Consider the following 20,885-nt stretch of genomic DNA (forward strand, 5'->3'; position numbering starts at 1 on the left):
CCGGGTGGGTCGGGCAGGCAGGGCGCGATGTCCCAGCAACAACGTGTGTCTGCTTCCTCGCCCACCACAACACGCTCGTCGTCTTCGCCATCTTTACGCTGCACCTGCCAGAACCCCCATCTCACAGCCCAGCTGCTCGCCCGCGACCCATCTTACTGCACGGGCAAAGTTTACGCGTTGGGGCCTGGTGTCATCTCTGGTAAGTCCACTGACGCGCCTGTGGGGCGTGCACTGTTGCCCTCTGCCAGCCTCGAATGCGATTTTGGCGCGTGGGACGTGGAAGCCAAGCTAGCCTGCCCTCGCTCAAAACACACAACATACCTCTCTTCCTACCCACAACACACCTTGGTGCACATCCTCTCTCGCCCTCCCCCATCCTCCACACTCCCTCTCACGATTAATTGCAGCTGGACCTTTACCCTGTCCACTCAATTACCACGCACCGAGCGCTCCAAGGGTTCGTCTCTCTCGCCCGTCACGTCACCGTCGCTGCCGCACCCCATCGGGCGTGTCAGTCCGGCCAGCTTTCGCGAGCATCAACCGTGGTTCTGTATGCGACATCGCTGCATGCACACCGCGGCTCTTGATGCTCCCGCGTTGGCAGCCTCTACGCGCGCTTTTTCAAGCTTCACCGAGCTCTGCTGACACCTCAAAACAGTGTATCAAAACAAGTCCTACAGCCGCCATTCCACTCTCCAGATATACTCAGCACCAGGATACCTCTCTAGCCTTGATCAGCATACATAATATTGCTTGCAATGCCTCCCGCTGTACGTCGTCGCCCTTTCACCTGCTCTCGTCCCACCTGCTCTCGTCCCATCTCCCATCGGCGCGAAGCAACACGTCCATCACGATTCACTCTACTAACGCGTGTTACAGGCTCGATCTCTCAGGCAGCGCGCCGTCACCAACGAGAACGATGAGAACGCGGCTACGACACGCTTGACGCGTGCAAAGGCCGCCAACCTCGGCGCCAACGAGTCTGCTGCCGACGTGCCCAAGAAGACTCTCCAGGCGAAGAAGTCTACTGCTACTCTAGGCGCGAACGGTGCTGCCACGCGTAAGCGTGCTGCCCTCGGTGACGTCAGCAATGTCACCAAGACCGACGGCCTCGGTGCTGTCGCGAAGGATGGAAAGAAGGTCCTGGCCACCAAGGGCGCAGTCTCCAAAGCAGCACAGCCCACCGGCATCAAGAAGCCATCGCGGGCCAACTCGACGCGTTCCATGTTAGAACCCAAGGAGAAGAACCTCGCCTCATCCGAGGTGAAGAAGCGCGGTGCCAGCGGCAACGGTATCGCCGGCCAACCAGCCAAGAAGCGAATGCAAATTACCAAGACCGTCAAGGAAGAGGACCCCGAGGAGGAGCTCAAGGAGGAAGATGAAGAGGAGGCTGAGAACGTTGTCCCAGAGGAGAACGTTACCGAGGAGAAGGACACCAAGGCTGCCAACGGCACCAAGAAGGAGCTCGAGCCCATCACAGAGGTCTTCTACAAGGGCCCAGACCTAGACAAGGAGGACGTCGATGACCCATTGATGGTTTCCGAGTACGTTGTTGAGATCTTTGAGTACCTCAAGGAGCTCGAGATTGCGACCATGGCCAACCCGGACTATATGGAGTCCCAGACTGAGCTTGAGTGGAAGATGCGCGGTATTCTCGTCGACTGGTTACTCGAAGTTCACACTCGCTTCCGCCTCCTCCCGGAGACTCTCTTCCTTGCTGTCAACATCATCGACCGCTTCCTCTCAGCCAAGATCGTCCAGCTTGACCGTCTTCAGTTGGTTGGTGTCACCGCCATGTTCATCGCGTCCAAGTACGAGGAGGTCCTCTCTCCCCACGTCCAGAACTTCCGTCATGTCGCCGATGATGGTTTCACCGAGGAGGAGATCCTCAGTGCCGAGCGTTTCGTCCTCGCTGCCCTCAACTACGACCTCAGCTACCCCAACCCCATGAACTTCCTCCGCCGGATATCAAAGGCCGACAACTACGACATCCAGACCCGCACACTGGGCAAGTACCTCCTCGAGATCGGCTGCCTGGACCACCGCTTCCTCGCCCATCCCCCCAGCCAAGTTGCTGCCGCTGCCATGTACCTTGCCCGCCTCGTCCTCGAGCGTGGCCCTTGGGACGAGACCCTCACACACTACGCCGGCTACAGCGAGGAGGAGATCCAGCCTGTCCTGCAGCTGATGATCGACTACCTCTCCAGCCCTGTCATTCACGAGGCCTTCTTTAAGAAGTATGCTAGCAAGAAGTTCTTGAAGGGTAAGTCATCGCATACTCCACTCTGTCGTTCACAACTAACATTCACCAGCATCCATCGTTCTACGCAAGTGGGCAAAGGACTACGTCGCTGCCTACGGTAACGCGCTCCAAGAAGAGGAGGAGGAGGCCGCCATTGTCCCCTCCAAGACCAAGAGCCAGCGCTAAGACTGTTCTCCTTCTTTAGGCACTCCCGGTCTTTGGCTCAGGAGTCGCAAAGCTATTCATTACCGCCATGCTCACTGAGCAGCGGATGACGATGTTCGGTTCGACCGGGAGCAAAATTTACGACTGCATCCAAGCCAACCCCTTCATGTTTACATCTTGGCTAATACCATCTTCCGGTCGGCGTTAATACATGGGATGCAAGTTGGTTGCACAATTCTGTTATGGTTTCTCTTGTCTTGTTTTGGAACATGGAGTCGCAGGCGTTCATCCCCCATGCACGGAGGCGCAAATCAAGGGTGCTTGCCTTTTCACATCACTCTTAACTTCATTTCTCTGTAGCGGCTCTGGATACTCGCTCATAGCATTAGCGATCGATATACCATGAATGGTGTGATATGGGAGAGGCTATTCCTTGGCGGATCTGTATGTGGTGTCTGTGGGAAATATGGGTCATTGGGATAGCAAATGTGAGGCAGCTCTCAGAGTGTATGAATAGTCTGAAAACGCACTGTTTCGCGTCAAATGGAGACAGAAATTTCAATGAGCCTCGCTTTCGTCTGACGTGACGTGACTTTACTCTTACATTGCACGATGATGCCATAGATGCTGTTAGCCATCCTTCCCCAGCCATCTCATGCAAAGACCCACACCTAAACACGAAGAAGCGCATCGCGTCGCGCGTCCAAGACTCGTAAAATACACGGTACGTCACGACCGTGTTCAGACGCCACATTTTCCTTGGTTTTGCGCGTCTTGCTCAGCACTGACACCAACACGCCCGCGTTGCCGCTCCACGATCGCGATGCAGACGTGCCCAGCCCGGCCATGTCGCGTTCCCGCGATCAATGTGCCTCGGCAATTCACGTCGACATCGGCGCTAATCTGATTACGGAGCTCACCTGGATGCACTGCGACCACAGCTTTGCGCGTTGATTGCGTGGTGATCGATCATCAATACGGGGAAGACCCTGATTATCGTGTTTATCTTTCGTCGTCTTTTTTGTTCGATTTTGAAGACGTTTGAGTTAGTGGAGGTTGTGAATTGTGCTGCAACAACGACTTGCACCTGCGTTATCTGGACAGCGTTACCGGCCCCTTCACCTACCTACCGGGACAAGACGTGGATATATCAACATACGGCATCGTCAGCACCCGTTCATCAATTACCATCAACATCCATCAATTACTATTCACCATCATTCCGACTACATCCCACGAGCCAGCACAATCAACGCTCCCACCAACGCAACAATGCAAGAAACGGACCTCCACTACCCACCCCAAACCTGCCCCTTCTGCACCATCGCCGCCGCCTTCCCCTTCCCCTCATCATCACCCTCGTCTATTTCCCCGAGCAGTCCACCGCCCACTCCCTCTCTATGGAAGAGCAGCAGTACCCTAGAACAAGACTTGTTAAAAGAGAGTATACCAAAAGAAGAGGAGAGCGACCCAGAGAAAACCAGTCCGAGTAGTTTTGTGGTGCTGAGGAGTAGGGATGTCGTTGCTTTTCTGGATATCTTGCCGATGACGGGAGGCCATTTGCTTGTTACTACGCGTCAGCATAAAGTCAAGGTTGCGGATATGGAGGCTGTGGAGAGTAGGGAGATTGGTACGTTAAGCTAACCTATCTCACTTGTTGGTAAAGAGTGACATACTGACTGTGCGACTAGGTTTCTGGTTACCGATACTAGCACGGACGGTGGCTAAAGTAACGGGCGTGACGGATTACAATATCGTGCAGAATAACGGTATGTTTTCTTACTTCCTTTTCCATCTCCTCGTATTCTAATATGTACTTGCAGGAGCACGTGCAGCACAAGTAGTACCTCATGTACATTTCCACATCATACCGCGTCCGGAGACGATGCCAGAGATCAAGAATAAGAGTTGGACTATGTTTGGACGGGGTCAGAGGGATGATTTGGATGATGAGGAGGGGGCTAAGATGGCGGGGGAGATGAGGAGGGTGTTGAGGGAGGAGGTGGAGAAGATGGGTGCTGCGAGTGCGAAGTTATGAGAAGTTATAACCATTTTGAATCGATTCGTTTTGGGCATGAGCGCGTGGATATATCAGAATCGTCGAGCTCGTCATTGCTGCTGTTGAAGCGCATAATTCATATTCAGTATCATCAACTTTGAGAAACTATCCAAAAGAACGCTGGGTATCATCACTCTTTCCCTGTCCATCCATTACATTCATCCTGCGACTCCAAGAACGCCATTCCAGACACTTGCGCATTCTTGATCCCATCCCATCATTCGTCAAGAAGGATGCTTATTGGCTCTTCTTGGCCTTGGTCTCCTCGGCAGGTACAAACCTCTTCCTAACAGCCTTGATCATCTGCGAGAACCAGAAGAAGTTGAGCATGCTCAACGCCGTGTTGCCCACCAAGTATACACAGACCAGCCACATGGGCAGCTCGCCAGCTGTGCAGTTTCCAGGTCCATCGAGACCCATGCTGCTGTTGGAGGTTCCGTCGCACTTCTGGGCCTCGAGCAGAGAGCTCATGAGTTCGGGCTTGGGCATAGTGAGCGCCTTGTAGATGTCTGAATAGATCATCACAGACTGGTATGAACCCCAGACGATGCGACAGCCGAAGAAGGTAACGAGGAGGGCGATGCCGTTGTAGAGCTGGAGCTTTGAGCCAGTCATTCCGAGCTTGTCGCAAAACCAGTGGACGTTGAGGAACGGGGTGGAGAGTTCGTAGAGGACGAAGGAGAGGCCGTAGTAGTTTCCAAAGGGTTTCTAGAAAACTGTCAGTATGTGTGATGCTGTACGGAAGCAGAGAACGTACGAAACCAATGCAGGTCACGGCCAAAGCACCGATCGCATGGATCAAAGAGCTTACGCCAGCAATGTTGATGTATTGCGCGGACACTTGGAGATCCCATAGGAAGTACCCAGCTGCGAATCCCTGCACCATACCGCTAGCTGGCGTATATCCCCACAGTCTGCCCCTCCAGTCCATCTCGTGCCTCTGTTCATCCTTGAAGATGACCCACAGCGCAGCGGCGCATATGAACAGCGCTTGAATCATAGAGACCCAGTGGATGTCCCAGTTGAGTCGCGTGCGCTTGTTGAAGCTCTTGTATACATTCGGGCAGACGAGTCGCGAAACGGTGGGAGAAAGGACATGGAGGATGAGATGGTAGCCCAGGAAGCCGAGGAGGATCTCGTGGACGTGGTACGGAAGCGTCGTCAGGCTCAGCTTGTCGGCGAACGACTTGCTAGACTGCACGAGCAGCGAGGGCGCAGGAAGCGGGTCCCGCATATTGGGTCTGAGCAGGATATCGACTAAAGACATGGTGTATCAGTTTCGCTGTGCGCAACGGTCGCAAGAGCAGGAACAGGGAGAAATACTGGACTCTTGCGGCTACATGTTCCGCCTATATATACTCGGCGGTGGGGCGCAGTGATCTTCGAGGGTTTCCTCTTGCGTCTGGAGTGTCTCGTGTGTCCTACATTGCATGCCTCGGATGGGCGTTTTACCGTGATCACTGAGTCGGCACATGCGGGGCTAAGGCTGCTGCGATCGAAGCTTAAAGCTTACCCTGACGGCGCTAGGCGGGAATTCGCCGGCGGCCTGCATGCACCACTCCGCGACTCTATCGGTCCTGCCATCGTCATCCCTCTCCTCCTCTTCCACAAACCTCACCTGGTCCGCACAACAAACCTCACTCGCCTCTGAGCTCCTATACATCTCGCACAGCGCTGTGTAGGTTCATCCGCGCCCTCCGAAAGAGCATGGCGGCATTAGAAGGCTTGCCCTTCAGAAAGACTAACGAACCATGGCGTCTCCAACAGCGACCTCCAAGGCTGCTGTCATCACTCCCAGCGCCCTGAGTTCTCTTCTTCGCTAGGCAACAGCCCTTGTTGCTACCGGCACCGGAGAAACATCAACGCCGTAGCGCCCGTTGTCCCGCAAACAGACCTTACCGCCCAATATTTCTGCCGCCGACTGCTCGAGCTCCTCTTCACCACAACAACAACAAGTTGCGCGTCTCACCAACGTGCACCTTGATCAGTTGCTGAGCCGCGAAACCGTTGCCGAACCTATTGCCGAACCTCTTTGGCACGAACTCTTGCTGTGACATCTTCTAACGATATCATGTCCAGTTACGCTACAGACCTAGACGACTTCATGGGGGGTCGTGAGGCTGTCTCACGCTCTCCGTCGGCACCCGCCGATCGCACACCAGAGCCTCAGACCAACAAGAAGCGAAAGGCCGAGAAGGAACCCGAGGTTAGTAGCGTCTCAAGCTTCAAGATCACTCGCTAACATGAGACAGCCTAACAAGAAAGCCAAGGTCATGGAGAACAAGGCGATCTGGATCTCTAACCTGCCGCCTGACACCACGAAGACGGAGCTCGAGGAAGAGTTCTCACGATACGGCATGATCGACAAGGGCGCCAACGGCGAGCCTCGCATCAATCTTTACAAGGATGATGAGGGCAAGTTCAACGGCACTGCCATGATCGTATACTTCAAGAAAGAGGCCATCGTCAACGCCGTCAAGCTAGCGGATGACTACCCTCTGCGCCTTGGCGAAACCAAGCACGGCAACATCCGCGTTGAGCCCGCCAGCATGGAGTACAAGAAGGAAAAGGATGGAGACAAGGTGGCATCAAAGCTGACACGAGCTGATCGTAAGGCGTCAGAGCGTAACCGGCAAGAGCTCAACCGGTAAGTTCGCAAGTATGCTTATCCTCAATTTGTTACTGATAGAGATATAGAAAACTCAACGAGTGGTCCGACAACGAGGAAGAGGTTGCCCAAACCTTCGTGGCCAAGAAGAACAAATGGGCGAAGACCGTCATCATCAAGGGCATGTTCGACGTGGACGTGATGAAGAACGACCCGGATAACTATGGCGATGTCTTCGATGATACGATGCTGCCCGCTAAGAAGATCGGCGAAGTCACCAAGGTCACGATTTGGGACTTGGAACCTGAGGGCATCGTCACCGTCCGCTTCAAGGAGTTCGAGGACGCAGAGAAGTTTGTGGCTTGGAAATTCGGCGGCAAGAGATACGAAGGGCGCGATCAAGAGCTTATGCTTGCCGAGGACAAACCGCGCTTTAAGAAGTCTGGTCGTGGCGAGGTTCCTGACAGCGATTCCGAGTAACAACCTGTCAAAGCCAAGGCTTAGACAGCTCTCACTTCGAGTTGCGCATACTTTACTGTATAGCTTTGGACGAGTAGGATACGAGATGGAGGTTGACACGTGGACGGGGAATGATACCCTCATGTACTACACATGAATATGAGCCAAATGGCCATCGACTGCAATTGAGCAAGTCACCAACGTCACCATCTTCCTGTTGATCAATCTGAGTGATGATGTACAGCGTTTCCATGCATACTAACATGTAGATTCACCGTCACAGAGGCGCCCTGACAAAGTCACGTCAGAACATTCACCGAAGACAACCAAGGACGCAAGAACAGTATTTGCAAATTTGTGACATTCTCATATCTAGCCCATTATCAAACTACATTATTGAAGAAGTGACCCCGTGAACATGACCCTATACACATGCGAAAAAAAGGGTACCAAAGTAATGGACCCTCGCGTGTCTGGCGAAAAGAAGCGATGAAGCCGACCTAGCGACCCATCTGGTATCAATGACATCGAAAAGAAGAAAAAGAAGAAAACTCCATGATGCACCTGTGCTCCATCTGAACACTCTACAAGACGAGCGCGGCAGCAGCGGCGAGCAGAGCACCAGCGCCACCGGCGACCTTGACGGCGGCGCCGCTGAACTCAGCTGGGGCTGAGGCGGAAGCTGAGCTGGGAGGGATGGGCATGCCGGTGGTGGGCGACATCATGCCAGTGCTGGTGGCGTTGTAAGCAGGCGAGCCGGATGGCATGGCGAAGCCAGATGAGGCAGTGGTAGGAGGCATGGCGTATCCAGAGGACATGGCTGGGGCGGAAGACATGGCAGCAGAGGAAGAGGCAGCTGGGTAGCCCTCTCCCTCGCCAGCAGAGACCATGGTGAAGTTGGCGCAGCCGATACGGGTCTTGTTGCTAAGGTGGACAACGAAGGACAGGGCGCCGAACTGTGATGTATTAGCAAATTGGGTTTCCAACTTATGGCGTATGAGCAAAACTTACGAAAGCAGGGTCTGAAGGCAGAGTAGCAGAGTACAAGTCGGTGTACTCAGCCGAGAAAGTGGTCTCGGTAGCGTTTCCGTACTTGCCGCTCAAGTCACCAGTCTGGCAGGTCTCAGGCTTGGTGGCATCGCAGGGAGGAGCCTCGCCGCGCATGTACGGGTCCAGATGAGCGCCGGTACCAGTGCAGTTGCCGTCAGAAGGAACAGGCTTAGCGTGGAGGTGGTACATGAAAGGACCGCCAGTCTCGGGAAGGCCAGCGAAGGAGACCTGGAACTTGACGCCCTTGCCGTCGGCGCCGGTGGTGGCCTCGATGGATCCGGTGAGAGCGCTGCCCTCTTTGGCGGGAAGAGTACCGACGTACTTGGCGCCCATGGGGTTGCCCATTACGACGGGAGCGGGAGTGCCTTGGGCGGCGACAGCGGTGGCCGCGGCCAGAACGGAGATGATTGAGACAAGCATTTTGAATGTGTGGCTGGTGGTTTCTTGTGAAAGAATGAAGTTGAGACTCGACTGTGGGAATTGTTTAGCGAGTGCAGGTGGAGAGGAAGAGTAGATGAGCGAAGTAACTGAGTGATCAGGCAAATGAAGTGGAGGCGCCAAGTGTGTTTATATGAGATCCGCGCAATTGAAGTGCGAGAGGGGAAAGCGCGATAGAACCTTGTCGAACAAATATGCAAACGGAAAGTTCCACGAACGGCACCCGGGTAGGAATGGAATGGGAATTGGGAAAGCGCAAACCGCTCGAGGGACTGTGATTACATACCGAATATTATAGCGAACGCTGATAAGCAAAGCGAAAGACTCTGTTGGCAGACAATGAACTGTAGGAAAAACCAGTGAAGGGGGCTTGCTTGCAAAAGGGATGATTCCTCAGGAAGCTGGCGGCTGGCAAACACTATATAATCTTTTCCTGCCGGGTAGAGGCGCAGCAGGCACCATGCACCGGTGGTTGGGGCGTCACACACCAAGAAAGTCCCATCACGCATCCATCTGATCCAACGCCCATTTCCCGCAAAGCCTTGCGCGCCGTCACTTGCACGCAAACCCACTACGGAACCCTCTTTTCTGCCGGTTCGCTCCGGCTGATTGGCCGCCGCGAACAAAGACTGCCTTCGTTATTGCATGAAACCAGGTGTTGTTTGCCGTTTTTGCGCTAAAGGATGCGCGCCCGCTTCGCCGTTTCGAAACACCAAGACGCATGGGCGCTTTGCCGGCCAATCATTGCGGGGGCGGGCCTTGTTCCTGAGGCCAGGGCTGAGCCTGGTGTGGAGTTTGTCAGACTTGGCCCCAGCCAGCTCAGTTTTCTGTATGCGCCAATGGGGGCTACATCTTGGGGCTGGGAAGTAGGAGTCATACTGCCACGTAGGCTGGAGGCTACGAAGAGTTGCAGTGTTTTTGTCGTGTCGTCGCTTGCTGATGCAGATTCTCTGAGGAAGAGAGGGTCAGGCTGTCGCAGATGTCCCTTCTGCCGCCAACATACCAAGCTTTGACTACTGCAGCGCTAGTCGGATCTAACAGTCTTGGTACAGATCCAAATTTACCCCATACAGTGGCATGGCGCTTGCGTGTTGCACCCTTTCCACTAGCCGAGTCCCTAAGGGAACAAACATTCCACACAAAACTCTCGTTGTCGCGCTTATCGACGCAAATAGACCAAACATGCGTTCCTGGCGCGGGTGTATCAGATGCGATTTCCTGTGTTTTACTGAGGCAGAGAGGCGGTGGACAAGGTTGCACGGCACGGCAAAGACGGGTGTGACTCGAGATCGAGATGAGATGAGATGATGTAGAAGGAGGAGGCGTGGGAAGCAGAGGAAATTGACGAGAAGCGGTTGAAGTGGGAAAAGACAGGGTTGCTGCATCTATCTGATGCAGAGTGATATGGAAACATCGAAATTACATACTCATCATTACCCTTTCGCATATTGCGCAGGACGCTTGGGTACCCTACCTACTCAAATACCGGCATCCATACGGATCGCGGCATGCCCGGTGGAGAACGATCTGTTCCACGTAAATTTAGCGCATCGAGGATGGGGCTACCTCAGTAGATCCAATTCTTTCCGAACCTTGTAGCTGACTCTAGGACAGCACCAACCGATTATTTTCGCTGCACCGGCAGCGACCAGATCCGCTGCGACATCCTGAACGGTTTTGTATGCCCATGGAGCTTCTTCAAAGACAAGGTCTTTCTCGTCACAGATAACCCACGTGCCTTCTGGGTCTTCTGCATTCGGCTCCAAGAGGTTGATGCCTTTGTACTTCTTACCCAGGGTCTGGAGAGCCTTTGCCCGAGACATGGCTCGTCCTGCGCCATGGGCCAGCGAAAGTCCGTTTTTAAGGCCCCATGAGTTGGCTTCCGAGAATGTTGGCTGGAGGATGAGCGTGGCGGTGCTCCGGGAACCGGGCAGTGGAAGGAGACCGAGCGGCAACTGAGTTTTGGGGTCGTATGTCGGGGCTGCGCCTTTTCTATGGAGGAACACATATTCTTTTGAGGTGTTGTCATCGCGAAGTGCCATCTTGTTCAGCCCCTCGGTCAGACTGAAGTCAGGAGTAGAATCCTCCGCGGGTGGAGATGGGGCAGGTGGAGGCCATGCCACGCACTCGACGTTGTTGTGCCAGATGTCAACTACCTTGCGCTTCTTCAGTGCCGCTTTGGCTGTCGCGATCATCTTTATGCCCTCTTCGCCGGAGTCGCTGGCGTCCGAGTCGCCCAGCTGCCAGTCTTCGTTGCTAGGCTCAAGACATGCAAGGAATCGCAGAGCAATCAGATCCCGGTTCGCCTTCGCCCACTCGCAGGCCTTGTTGTGCTCCTCCAGGTATGCATTGGCGTCCTCGCTATCGTCCGGAAAGCTTGTGCGTGAGTCGGTTGTGTACTTCTTGAGAATGCTGCCTCCTAGTCCTCGTGATCCCGAGTGGACCAGCAGGACGACATCATCTTGATGGAGTCCATCGTCCGATTTGGCAAATCCCGATTCCTCGACGACCTGGATCTCGGCAAAGTGATTCCCAGCTCCTATGGTGCCCAGAGCAGCGTCCCACTGTTCACCGGCGGAGATGCTACAGTTGTCTTCGTCCAACAGCCATTTCTCTCGGTAGGCTTGGTTGCGCCAGGCACCCTCTAGTCCTCGAAGCTGATTAGCAACATTCTTGCCTTTGTTCCCATCAACCTGGCTTCTGTTGAGTTTTGTTTTGTACCAGGCCATACCACATCCGATATCGCCACCGATGAGAGGAGGATGGATCCATCCCTTCGAAGCAAAGACTGCGCCGATGGGGAACTTGGTGCCTGGGTGGAGATCGGGTTGACCAACGGCGTGTATGATGCCCGGAAGCGTGCGCGCGGTGGTTTCCAGCTGAGTTAAAGCTAGCGGTTCAATGAGGGTTGCTTCAGATGCTAATACTTCAACAGGGCATTGTGGGTTTGCTTCGGCTATTATATTGTGTCAGTGATTGATCGTAATACGGAAGGGGGTAAGCACAGATATTGAGCGCAAACTTGCTCAAACGTCAGTGCTACTTACCATGCACCCCTGATACTTTCCTCGCACCAACATAGTCTTCTCCCGCTGAGACGAGCAATACGACATCGTTATTAATGTTGCTCTTCCAATCTGCTTCAGATACAAGCTCTTGCCCGCTGCGTCCGACAAAGACACGAGTAGGTTTCTTTACACGCAGTTTTGCCTGCGCACTCTTGAAGACAAGCGCTCGCACAGAAGACGAAGCTGTGGGGTTAGTGGACGCGGAAGCGGGTACAAGGATTGGGCATTTCGTTGATTGGTTTGCATTTGATGCGAGAGTCAGACGTATGGCGGGCATCTTCGCACTGTGGTTGAGAGTTTGGGTTCGATGGAGTAACACGATCTCGAAAGGGAAGCGATAGTTGTTTGCGAGATTAACGTATAATGGTGGAGAACTGTTTGACTACATAGTCTGGTGACAGATCTTTATTTGGGGTGCGCATTCGCAGATGGTTTAACTAGCGCGGCGCTGCTCAATTCGACTCATCTTGAACTATTCCAGCACAGCCACAATGTCTATCACCACAACAAAGCGTAGGGTGACTGATGCCTTGCCCTAAAAACATTGAACAAGCATAGTGCCGATGCACTTTCACACTGATGGTTAGATAAATGCTTCACGTGACTGCGCTTTTACCTCACAGCCGCCGAGGTGAAGCTATGGTTGGGATCGTATACCAAAGACGCGGGCAAAGTGTGGTAAGCGGTGTAGCAGAAAAGCAGGGCCAAAGTAAAAGGAAGAGATCATCAGGGCCCGCCGTCCCGTATCGCGGGCCAGGACGAGAACGTGCCATGTGCATGACGTACTATAGTCCGATTGGATGCTTGGACCGCGTTGCCGTTACAACGCACCTTGCTTGGCGCATACCACACAGCCGCACCGACTTTGATGCCCACGACATCTCGACACCTGCCAGCCCGTACTGCGACCGTCGACTGCACTGCGCTTCCAATTGTGAGTTAGTAATTGGCATACATCGGTCCCAAGCTCATGCAAACAGCGCCCAGCCACTACTACTTCGATAGCCGTAGCCGTCCCAACAACAAGCCGGCCCCGTACGACATCACCACTCCCCGGCGCAAGCCGCACACCTTGCCTCACGAACGACCAACATCCATAATCTCACAATGCGCACATTCTTCGCCCCGCTACTGCTTGCGCCGCTCGCCGCGCTCGCCGCACCCAATGTCTACGGCGACTTCGAGGCCGCCGTTGCGCCATTACCGACCCCCGTATACGAGGCCATGGAGACATCTCCCGCCGACGGCAACCTCGAACTGCTCAAGCGACAAGGCAATGCGTGCGCGACTTCCTACTTCAACTGCGCCGGCCTTGGCGCGCCAGGACTCTGCTGCCCACGAACAGCCGTCTGCTCAGCCGACCAGGCCGGCCACGTAGCATGCTGTCCCCAAGGCGTCGCCTGCACAGGAGCCATCGGCGCAGTCCCCACCGGCGCGAACCCCTCGGCCACCTCGACCGTCTCCTTCGTAATCGCATCCACAACCGGGGAGCAGCCCTTCGTGCAGGAAACAAATGGCGCAAACCACGGAAGCACGGTACAGAACCAATTCTACCCTTTCCCGTACATACCGACGACTTACACCAACGCAGCTGCCTGCTCGTCCGCTTATACAAGCTGCCAAAGCGATGCTGCAAGTTGTACGACTGCTCTAGCCAACGGCGCGGCTGGCGTCACCATCTCGGCCCCCAACGGCGGCGGCGCTACCATTACCGCCATTCCCAGTGTCGGCCTCCAGTCCGCTCAGAGCATCTGCTCCAGTCTCAGCAGTCTGGGCTGCTCGCAGCTTACCGTCGAGGCTTGTGCGGCTTTTGATGGCCAAGGGAATGCGGCGAAGAGAGCGCGGTGTGCCGACTACCTGATGACAGCGGGAGTGGCCGTTGGAATCGCAGGGCAGCTGCTGAGATGAGGAAGAGATGAGCTCGTGTCTTCGTTTCTTTGTGGATAATACGGTGGTTCCTGATGTTCATGGGCGGAAAATACGAATGTGCTTTGGCACAGGCTTGCTTGTGTGGATTTTGCCACGATATGGCGTTCGTAAGGAGTTTAGCGGTACAGCATGCGGCTGAATTGTGTGGTCACTCATATCTGTATATGCCTTCAATGAGATTATATAAGCTTTTCCATGTCACTTTGTTCTACCATACTCTGTGCTGTCATTCCCATATTAAGATTGGTGTCGTTCTACTTGGACGACATCATCTCAAGCCAATCATTCAAGAGATTAGGATAACGACTGAGTCCAACATGTCTAGCCAGAAGACAATGTTGCTTGAAACAACCCTGTCTTCGAGGTAGAACCGTCCAGAACGAACAACATCTAGATGGAGACTTGCAGCTCATGTAAAGTAAGAGGAGATTAGACAGTATGTAAGCAGCAATGTCTCAGGTAGCACTTGACACAAAAAGATCGCACCCAGAATAGAATACCCGTATACTATCTTCTCATGGGTCCAACTCTCTATCTATATCGATATCTTCTCGTCCTTACTCTCACATGCCTAAGTATATCAGCAACAGCAAAAAGAAGATATTATGAACGCGGCTAGACTCGAACTAGCATCTCCCACACGACTCCCGCGGCGGTTTTCACCGTCACACGCCCTTGCCGCGGTCCTGCAGGCCCGACAGGACAAAGGACTACTCAGTAGTGGATTGTTTAGCGTGGACGTCTTGACCATTGGACTACGCATTCTGCGTTGACTTGATCGATGGTGAGATGGGTAGTTGGAGAGGATGTGTAGAGTATTCTTGGGTGAGGTTGATGAATGATAGATGGCATCTGAATGCATGGAGAGTGGTGAGTGAGACAAGATAAAGCACAGTACGATGTGTGAGTAAGAGCGCAAGTAAGGTGAGAGGATATGTTAGGAACGTTTGCGTTCTCTAATTCGTAAAGCGAGTGTCGTGTTCATAAAGACATAAACCTACAATGGTTTCCCACGCATGGGAAAACCGGGTATCAAGATCGTATGAAACAAAAGCCCATACCAGGCCCTCTCTTTCCTCCTCCTCTTTCAAATAGCCATCATACTCGTGTCGTAAAGAGGGTATCCAAATCCAACCAAACATACTTTTCAGTCACCACCTCATCTCAGTCAGTCGCGACTCACACCTGATCCCTTGGCTCAACCCCCCTAACAGCAACGCCATCAATCCCCCCAAAACTACTCCTGGGACTCACATCCCCAACATCCTTCCCAAACTCCTTCTGTCTCAGCTCCCAACTCCCCACCCTCTCATGCCCCCTCTTCCCATCCCCACCAAAACTAACAATCCCCGCGTTATTCGTCGCAGGCGGCACCCCGTTCCCGGCAAGACGAACATCCGGATCCGACGCCAACTTCGCCGAGCCCTTGAAGCCACCAAGATCCGATTTCTGACTACGGTTGCCACCAAGACGGTGCTCGACGCGGTGGAAGCGGAGTCCAGTGAGTAGCATGGCGAGGGCGAAGAGGAGGCCTGCTACGACGAGAGAAATGACGGCACCGATTACGCCGCCGACGACGGGGGAGACGCCGTCTTTACTTGGTCGTTCGTGGGCAGCGGGGACAACGAGCGTGACGCCGCTGCCGTCTGCGCCGCGGCAAAAGAAAGCTCCTGTGCTGCAGGTTTCGCACCAGTCGCTTAGGCCCTGCATGGAGATGGTGCTGAAGAGTCTTTCGAACTCTGTGTATCGCATGTCTGTCTTGGAACGCCCGTTGTTGAACATGGAAAAGGATTGCAGTGGCTTGTCGTCTGCGTCTGTGCCGTTGTGGAAGTAGAAGCGTACCCAGAGGTCGTCGGGGTCGCTGGGCATGGCTGTGTTGGAGCTGGTGCTGAAGAGTTCGAATATCATGGCGGAGCCGTAGGGTGGGATGGATTTGAATTCGGCGGACTGTGTGTCGAGCATCATTAAGGACATGAGGCTCATCATGGCGTCTTGTTCGCCGAAGAAGAAGGTGAGTGGGCTGGGCGTGCTGATCTGGCCTGCGCTGCTGAGATCGCCGGCGCTGTTGTTCTTGCCAGATACGAGCATGTCGAAGGTGTTTTGGATCGAGCCGGCGAGCGTTTTGCCGCCGATGGCTCGGTTGCTGGTGTCGGAGGCTGAGGTGTTGCCGTAGAGATACCAGGCTACTTCGTCGGCGCGGGATCGGAGCGTATCGTATAAGCCGGACTCATTGTTTGCTAGGGTCTTGTAGATACTAGCGTTGTGCATGTATTGGTATGATAAGTAGTCTGCCAGTTCAAGTGCATACATATATGACCTGTGTCAATGTCAGTATTTGAATCACATGACAGTACTGAATAAGCTCTGCACCAGAGAAGGTAGGGCAGGGGTAGGAGAAGACCATAAAATAGAAGGCGAAAGTCCAAGACGTATTCCGTCTCCAATCGTACTTACAGTTCATCTTGATTGACGTGGCCTTCGAACCAATCCAGAGTGAGGTTCTTGTACAGTTCACTGTTGTCTGCCAAATACTCGGCATCCCGGTATTCTTGAGTCGTGAAGTATTTCAGTGCGTCGGTTTGTCCTTGTGGACATTGTCCAGCTCCAGATACAAGTCTCGAAACTGGGTCGTACACATTCGCAGCATGAATGCTAGCGTACTGATATCCGTTGAGTGGGTAGTCGACCGAAGTGCCGTCAGCAAGGACACCCGTGTTATCACCAGTTGCGTTGCTGATGTCATGTGGTGGGTAAAGACCTTGCATGAAGGCTTGCGCCGACGAAACCAGGTATGGCGCATCGAGAGTCTGAACCCAAATCTGGTCGTTGTTCAGGACATCCTCTGATAGTCCCGCAATAGACTCGGGACCGGAAACAAACTTTGATCTGAACTTTTGACCAAGCGCATGCATTTGGGTCGCGCCGAGATTGGTAAGAGTCTGGGTATTATTGCGCAAGATGGGTGTCCGTTCTCCCGTGCGAACGAAAGCGAAAGCAGCAAGTGTATGTTCCGAGTCTGAACTCTGAGCGCCAGCCAGCGAAGCCGAAGCCATGGCGGCGACGATGGTGCGTGTGAACATTGCGAGAGTATGTTGGTGTGGTACCTCAACACCAAAACGATGACGATGGTGCTTGTTGGTGACGATAATACCAGCGACAAGGCTGAACACCAACTGAACCCCGGGATCACATCTCTACTTATTCCCTGCGGCAGCTCGCATGCAGAACTAGATACCCATGCTTATTTCCAAGGCAGCCAGGCACCTTACCCGCCAGCACAAAGAAGCGAACAGTCCGTGGCCCCCAATAACGATAGCGGCTGAACGCCTAATGTAAGCGACGCGGAAGAACTCACAACTCTGTACGCGCCGCATGTAGGGCCGCGGCGTGACTGAAGCTGCAGCCTTGCTGAACAACTATGACATGTTCATGACTGCCTCGAGCCAAATATTGCAGACGGATAGACATCCGTGCAAAGGCATCATCGATGCATGAACCAAAACTTTGCGGTTCCTTGGTTACACAGCATCCGTTTTAGCCGTATTCAACGAGACCATGGTGGATGCCAAGACTATAGGTATGGCTTTGGGGCGCATCGAATCCTGCAAAAATCAACGGGGTGGCTGGGTGCTGACAGCGGGCGCCCAGATCCTATGAAGAATGATTCTCTCGCACGAGTGTGTTGGCCGCTATCCTACGTCCAGTTAGCCTAAGAGATTTACTAACGCTTCTCGTGGTCGTGACCGGGATACCGGTGAGCGGGACTCGGCACATCAGGTACAATGAGGAAACATACGATACTGCCACACCATGTTTTTGTGGGTCAACGGTACAGAACATGAGTCTGCCTTACTTGCATTTAAGCCTTGATTCAACCGGATGGATAATTTTCCTTCTATCGTGGGCGACTTCATCTTCCAGATGTCGCCGTTTCAGGATTCATGTTGGTGAAAATTATTGCGGCGAACAGACGAAGGGTTTGCTTCTTCGAGCGGAATGTAGGGTGGCTAAAAATGGATCAGAGTACTACGTTAGGCCGCCCACAGGGCTGAAAAAGTGCTGCCGACCCATCCGTATCAAGACATGGCACGTGGCACGTGGAACTCGCATTGCTTGTTCGTTTGACATTAAATAATATATGTCCGCCAACAGCGGGCGGGTATTGCTACAATGGCCCTACGATGCTGCGGAAGACCTTCGTCTACCACGCTCAAAACGCCAGTTTGGGTCCGCAATCAAGCGACTAGAACCGGATATACCCTTGCCTTTTCCAAACCATGACTCTACAACGTAACTTCAACACGGCCCTCGGCACCTGGCGCACCACCAGCCTGCAGCGAGGGCAGGAGGTAGGTGATGTCGTCCCAGGGATGTCTGTAAAGACCAGTGCGCAGCCTCTTCTGGTCAAGGAAATGGGCAATGAGACCGATACTTCGGCCAAGGACGAAGAGACCGTTAAGGACACCCATCTTCAGGTAGTCCTCAGCCTCCTCTTGGGTGAAAGCACCACCGTTGCGAACAAGGTCAACGAAGCAGACAGCGATGCAGCCGTCAACGTTGAGAATCAGGTTGTCCTTCTTCGATGTGGTCACCGACTCGACGGCAAGCGCGTAGTCGAGCAGCTTGGTGCTGGGGAAGTTCTTCTTGACGTACTCCTTGACGAGCTCGACACGAAGATCGGGGTTGTTACGCGACTTGATCCTGTGACCAATACCGGGAACTGATAGACGTTAGCTGCTGTAAAAATATGGCTTTCAGCTTAGGCGACTTACTGAGCTTGTTCTCCTTCCTCATTGTGTCAACGAAGTCACGAGGGCTGAGGCCCTTGTCAAAGGCCTTGCTGAACTCCTCAGCGGCGCCGTCGAGCGCACCACCGAAGCGCGATCCAATGGTCAAGAGACCAGAGACCAAGGCACTGATGAGGTCCTTGCCAGCACGGGTAGTGATGATGGTGTTCATGGCACCAGACACAGCTGGACCGTGATCGGCAGTCAACATGAGAACCATCTCGAGGAAACGGCTGGCGTAGTTGGGCAGGCGGCGACGGAACCACAGCAGTGACATGACACCACCGATACCGATCTCCTCCCTGAAGACATCAGAGATGGGCATACCAGCGTACAGAAGCTCTTGACCACGGTCGTCAGAGATGGTGGAAATGAAAGCAGCGGGCTTTCGGATGAGACCGAGCTCCTGCGCCCATGAGTAGTCGATGGGGATCTTGGGTACAACGGGCTCAGGCTTGGGCTTGATGGTGCCGTCCTTGACGAGCTTCTGGTAGACCTGGGCAAGAGTGCCGGGCATCTCCTCGAAGGTCTCGGGGACGTAGATGCCAGCTTCCCTCATGGTCTTGTTCTTGGTTGCCGCAGTCTCGAGCTGAGAGTTGGCGAAAGAACCAGCGTGACCGAACTGGACCTCGGTCTTGAGCATACCAGCAACGGTACCGATGGCCCACGCAACAATGGGCTTGTTGACCTGGCCAGACTTGACAGCCTCAATGACGCGGTATTCCTCAACACCACCAACCTCACCGAGCAGGACAATGATCTTGCAGTCGGGGTCGGCCTGGTATCGGAGAACGTGGTCGATGAAGGTGGTACCGGGGTACCTGTCACCACCAATGGCAACACCCTCGAGCACACCATCGGTAGTGTTTGCGATAATGTTGTTCAGCTCGTTGGACATACCTCCGGACTTGGAGACATATGAGACGGAACCAGGGCGGTAGAGCTTGGAGGCAACGATGTTGTCCATCATACCGCCAGTGTTACCGATCTTGAACGCACCGGGCTTGATGCCTCCGACGGTGGCCGGGCCGATGATGGTGATGCCCTTCTTCTGGGCAACGTGGAGGATCTCACGCGCACGCTAGTGCAAGTCAGTGGCTGTTAAGAGTAGTTTTTGCTGCGGTTGGAACTTACTCGCTCGGGTACACCCTCAGCAATGATGGCAATGCACTTGATCTGAGGGAATTCCATCAGCTCCATGGTGGACTGGAAGACTGAGCGCGACGAGGCGAAGTTGACAACCGTGTCAACATCATTGTGCTTGCCAACGGCCTTCTCGACTGTCTGGTAGACGGGCAGCAGAGTCTCGCTGGTTCCCCAGTACCTGTGTTGTGTGAGTCGGATGCTTGGCGGGGCATGTCGGGGTATTGACGACTACGTACATTTTGCTGACGAATTGACCGCCGAATGTGTAGATGATACCGGCGACGGAGGGCTGCTTGCGCTTGCAGATGAAGTCGAAGTCGAGCATGCCCTGGACGGCACGGGGCTGCAGTCCGCTGTTCACATTGTGTTAGAGCCGCGCTCCGGTATTTTGCAGGCGTGGTCTTACTAGACGAAGCATCGTGTCTTGGGATGGAAGAGCGTGTGCGAGGCCGGGGGGCTCATGGGCCGGCTGGGGGCAGCGAAACGACGGATGTTGTCGTTGGCGGAGAGGCCGTCGCTCGAGGTGGCCGCCTGCGCTGGGACGCTCCCGTTGGGGGGTGCTGCGGAAGGCATTGTGAAGGTCGATTAATTCTAGAGAGGCGGGAGGGTCAGTCTGGCTCGGAACGGGCGTTGTGACGAGCAGATAAGGTTGGCGGTCGGGGTATTTCGCGTGGGAAAAAATGCTTCGGAGCTGTTGGGGCAGGCACGCAAGAGCGGGCAGGTGGGATGGAGCTCAACAAGGGCTAGGGAAGGAGCGAGCGAGTGACTTACCTTATGGATGCAATGCCGTGCTGAGGGCAGAGCAGAGTACTTGGATGGATGGGGAGAAGGTTGCGAAGAGGGAGCAGCGATTCTTTCCGAAGTTTGGCCCTTACTTTTGGCGGTGTTGAGCTGGAGAGTGATATCCCCTGCACGAACTAGATGCGTGTGGCGC

The 20,885-nt window shown here is 54.1% G+C and overlaps 8 protein-coding genes across 8 annotated transcripts; 3 read left to right on the forward strand and 5 right to left on the reverse strand.

Annotated features, from left to right (window-relative positions):
• Positions 1 to 758: 758 nt before the first annotated feature.
• J4E78_005294 (uncharacterized protein) lies at positions 759 to 2,428 on the forward strand (the record flags this gene model as incomplete). The annotated part of the gene is made up of 3 exons (XM_049365915.1): positions 759 to 770; positions 880 to 2,263; positions 2,313 to 2,428. The coding sequence occupies 3 exons, from the start codon at positions 759 to 761 to the stop codon at positions 2,426 to 2,428; spliced, it is 1,512 nt and encodes a 503-aa protein (XP_049222630.1).
• Positions 2,429 to 4,703: 2,275 nt separating this feature from the next.
• J4E78_005295 (uncharacterized protein) lies at positions 4,704 to 5,700 on the reverse strand (the record flags this gene model as incomplete). The annotated part of the gene is made up of 2 exons (XM_049365916.1): positions 4,704 to 5,174; positions 5,224 to 5,700. 2 exons carry the CDS (start codon positions 5,698 to 5,700, stop codon positions 4,704 to 4,706), a joined length of 948 nt encoding a protein of 315 aa, XP_049222631.1.
• An 837-nt stretch (positions 5,701 to 6,537) lies between these two features.
• On the forward strand, positions 6,538 to 7,554 carry J4E78_005296 (uncharacterized protein; the record flags this gene model as incomplete). Its single annotated transcript, XM_049365917.1, has 3 exons — positions 6,538 to 6,672; positions 6,719 to 7,113; positions 7,164 to 7,554. 3 exons carry the CDS (start codon positions 6,538 to 6,540, stop codon positions 7,552 to 7,554), a joined length of 921 nt encoding a protein of 306 aa, XP_049222632.1.
• A 563-nt stretch (positions 7,555 to 8,117) lies between these two features.
• J4E78_005297 (uncharacterized protein) lies at positions 8,118 to 9,003 on the reverse strand (the record flags this gene model as incomplete). The annotated part of the gene is made up of 2 exons (XM_049365918.1): positions 8,118 to 8,489; positions 8,545 to 9,003. The coding sequence occupies 2 exons, from the start codon at positions 9,001 to 9,003 to the stop codon at positions 8,118 to 8,120; spliced, it is 831 nt and encodes a 276-aa protein (XP_049222633.1).
• Positions 9,004 to 10,583: 1,580 nt separating this feature from the next.
• Positions 10,584 to 12,366, reverse strand: J4E78_005298 (uncharacterized protein; the record flags this gene model as incomplete). The annotated part of the gene is made up of 2 exons (XM_049365919.1): positions 10,584 to 11,977; positions 12,069 to 12,366. 2 exons carry the CDS (start codon positions 12,364 to 12,366, stop codon positions 10,584 to 10,586), a joined length of 1,692 nt encoding a protein of 563 aa, XP_049222634.1.
• An 830-nt stretch (positions 12,367 to 13,196) lies between these two features.
• J4E78_005299 (uncharacterized protein) lies at positions 13,197 to 13,997 on the forward strand (the record flags this gene model as incomplete). Its single annotated transcript, XM_049365920.1, has 1 exon — positions 13,197 to 13,997. One exon carries the CDS (start codon positions 13,197 to 13,199, stop codon positions 13,995 to 13,997), a length of 801 nt encoding a protein of 266 aa, XP_049222635.1.
• A 1,200-nt stretch (positions 13,998 to 15,197) lies between these two features.
• On the reverse strand, positions 15,198 to 17,098 carry J4E78_005300 (uncharacterized protein; the record flags this gene model as incomplete). Its single annotated transcript, XM_049365921.1, has 2 exons — positions 15,198 to 16,335; positions 16,473 to 17,098. 2 exons carry the CDS (start codon positions 17,096 to 17,098, stop codon positions 15,198 to 15,200), a joined length of 1,764 nt encoding a protein of 587 aa, XP_049222636.1.
• Positions 17,099 to 18,301: 1,203 nt separating this feature from the next.
• J4E78_005301 (uncharacterized protein) lies at positions 18,302 to 20,524 on the reverse strand (the record flags this gene model as incomplete). The annotated part of the gene is made up of 5 exons (XM_049365922.1): positions 18,302 to 18,738; positions 18,791 to 19,886; positions 19,940 to 20,129; positions 20,188 to 20,304; positions 20,358 to 20,524. The coding sequence occupies 5 exons, from the start codon at positions 20,522 to 20,524 to the stop codon at positions 18,302 to 18,304; spliced, it is 2,007 nt and encodes a 668-aa protein (XP_049222637.1).
• Between the last annotated feature and the right edge of the window lie 361 nt (positions 20,525 to 20,885).

The sequence above is a fragment of the Alternaria triticimaculans genome (assembly GCF_023758025.1).
Source record: "Alternaria triticimaculans strain BMP 0046 chromosome Unknown scaffold_6, whole genome shotgun sequence".
Classification (NCBI taxonomy): Eukaryota; Fungi; Ascomycota; class Dothideomycetes; order Pleosporales; family Pleosporaceae; genus Alternaria; species Alternaria triticimaculans.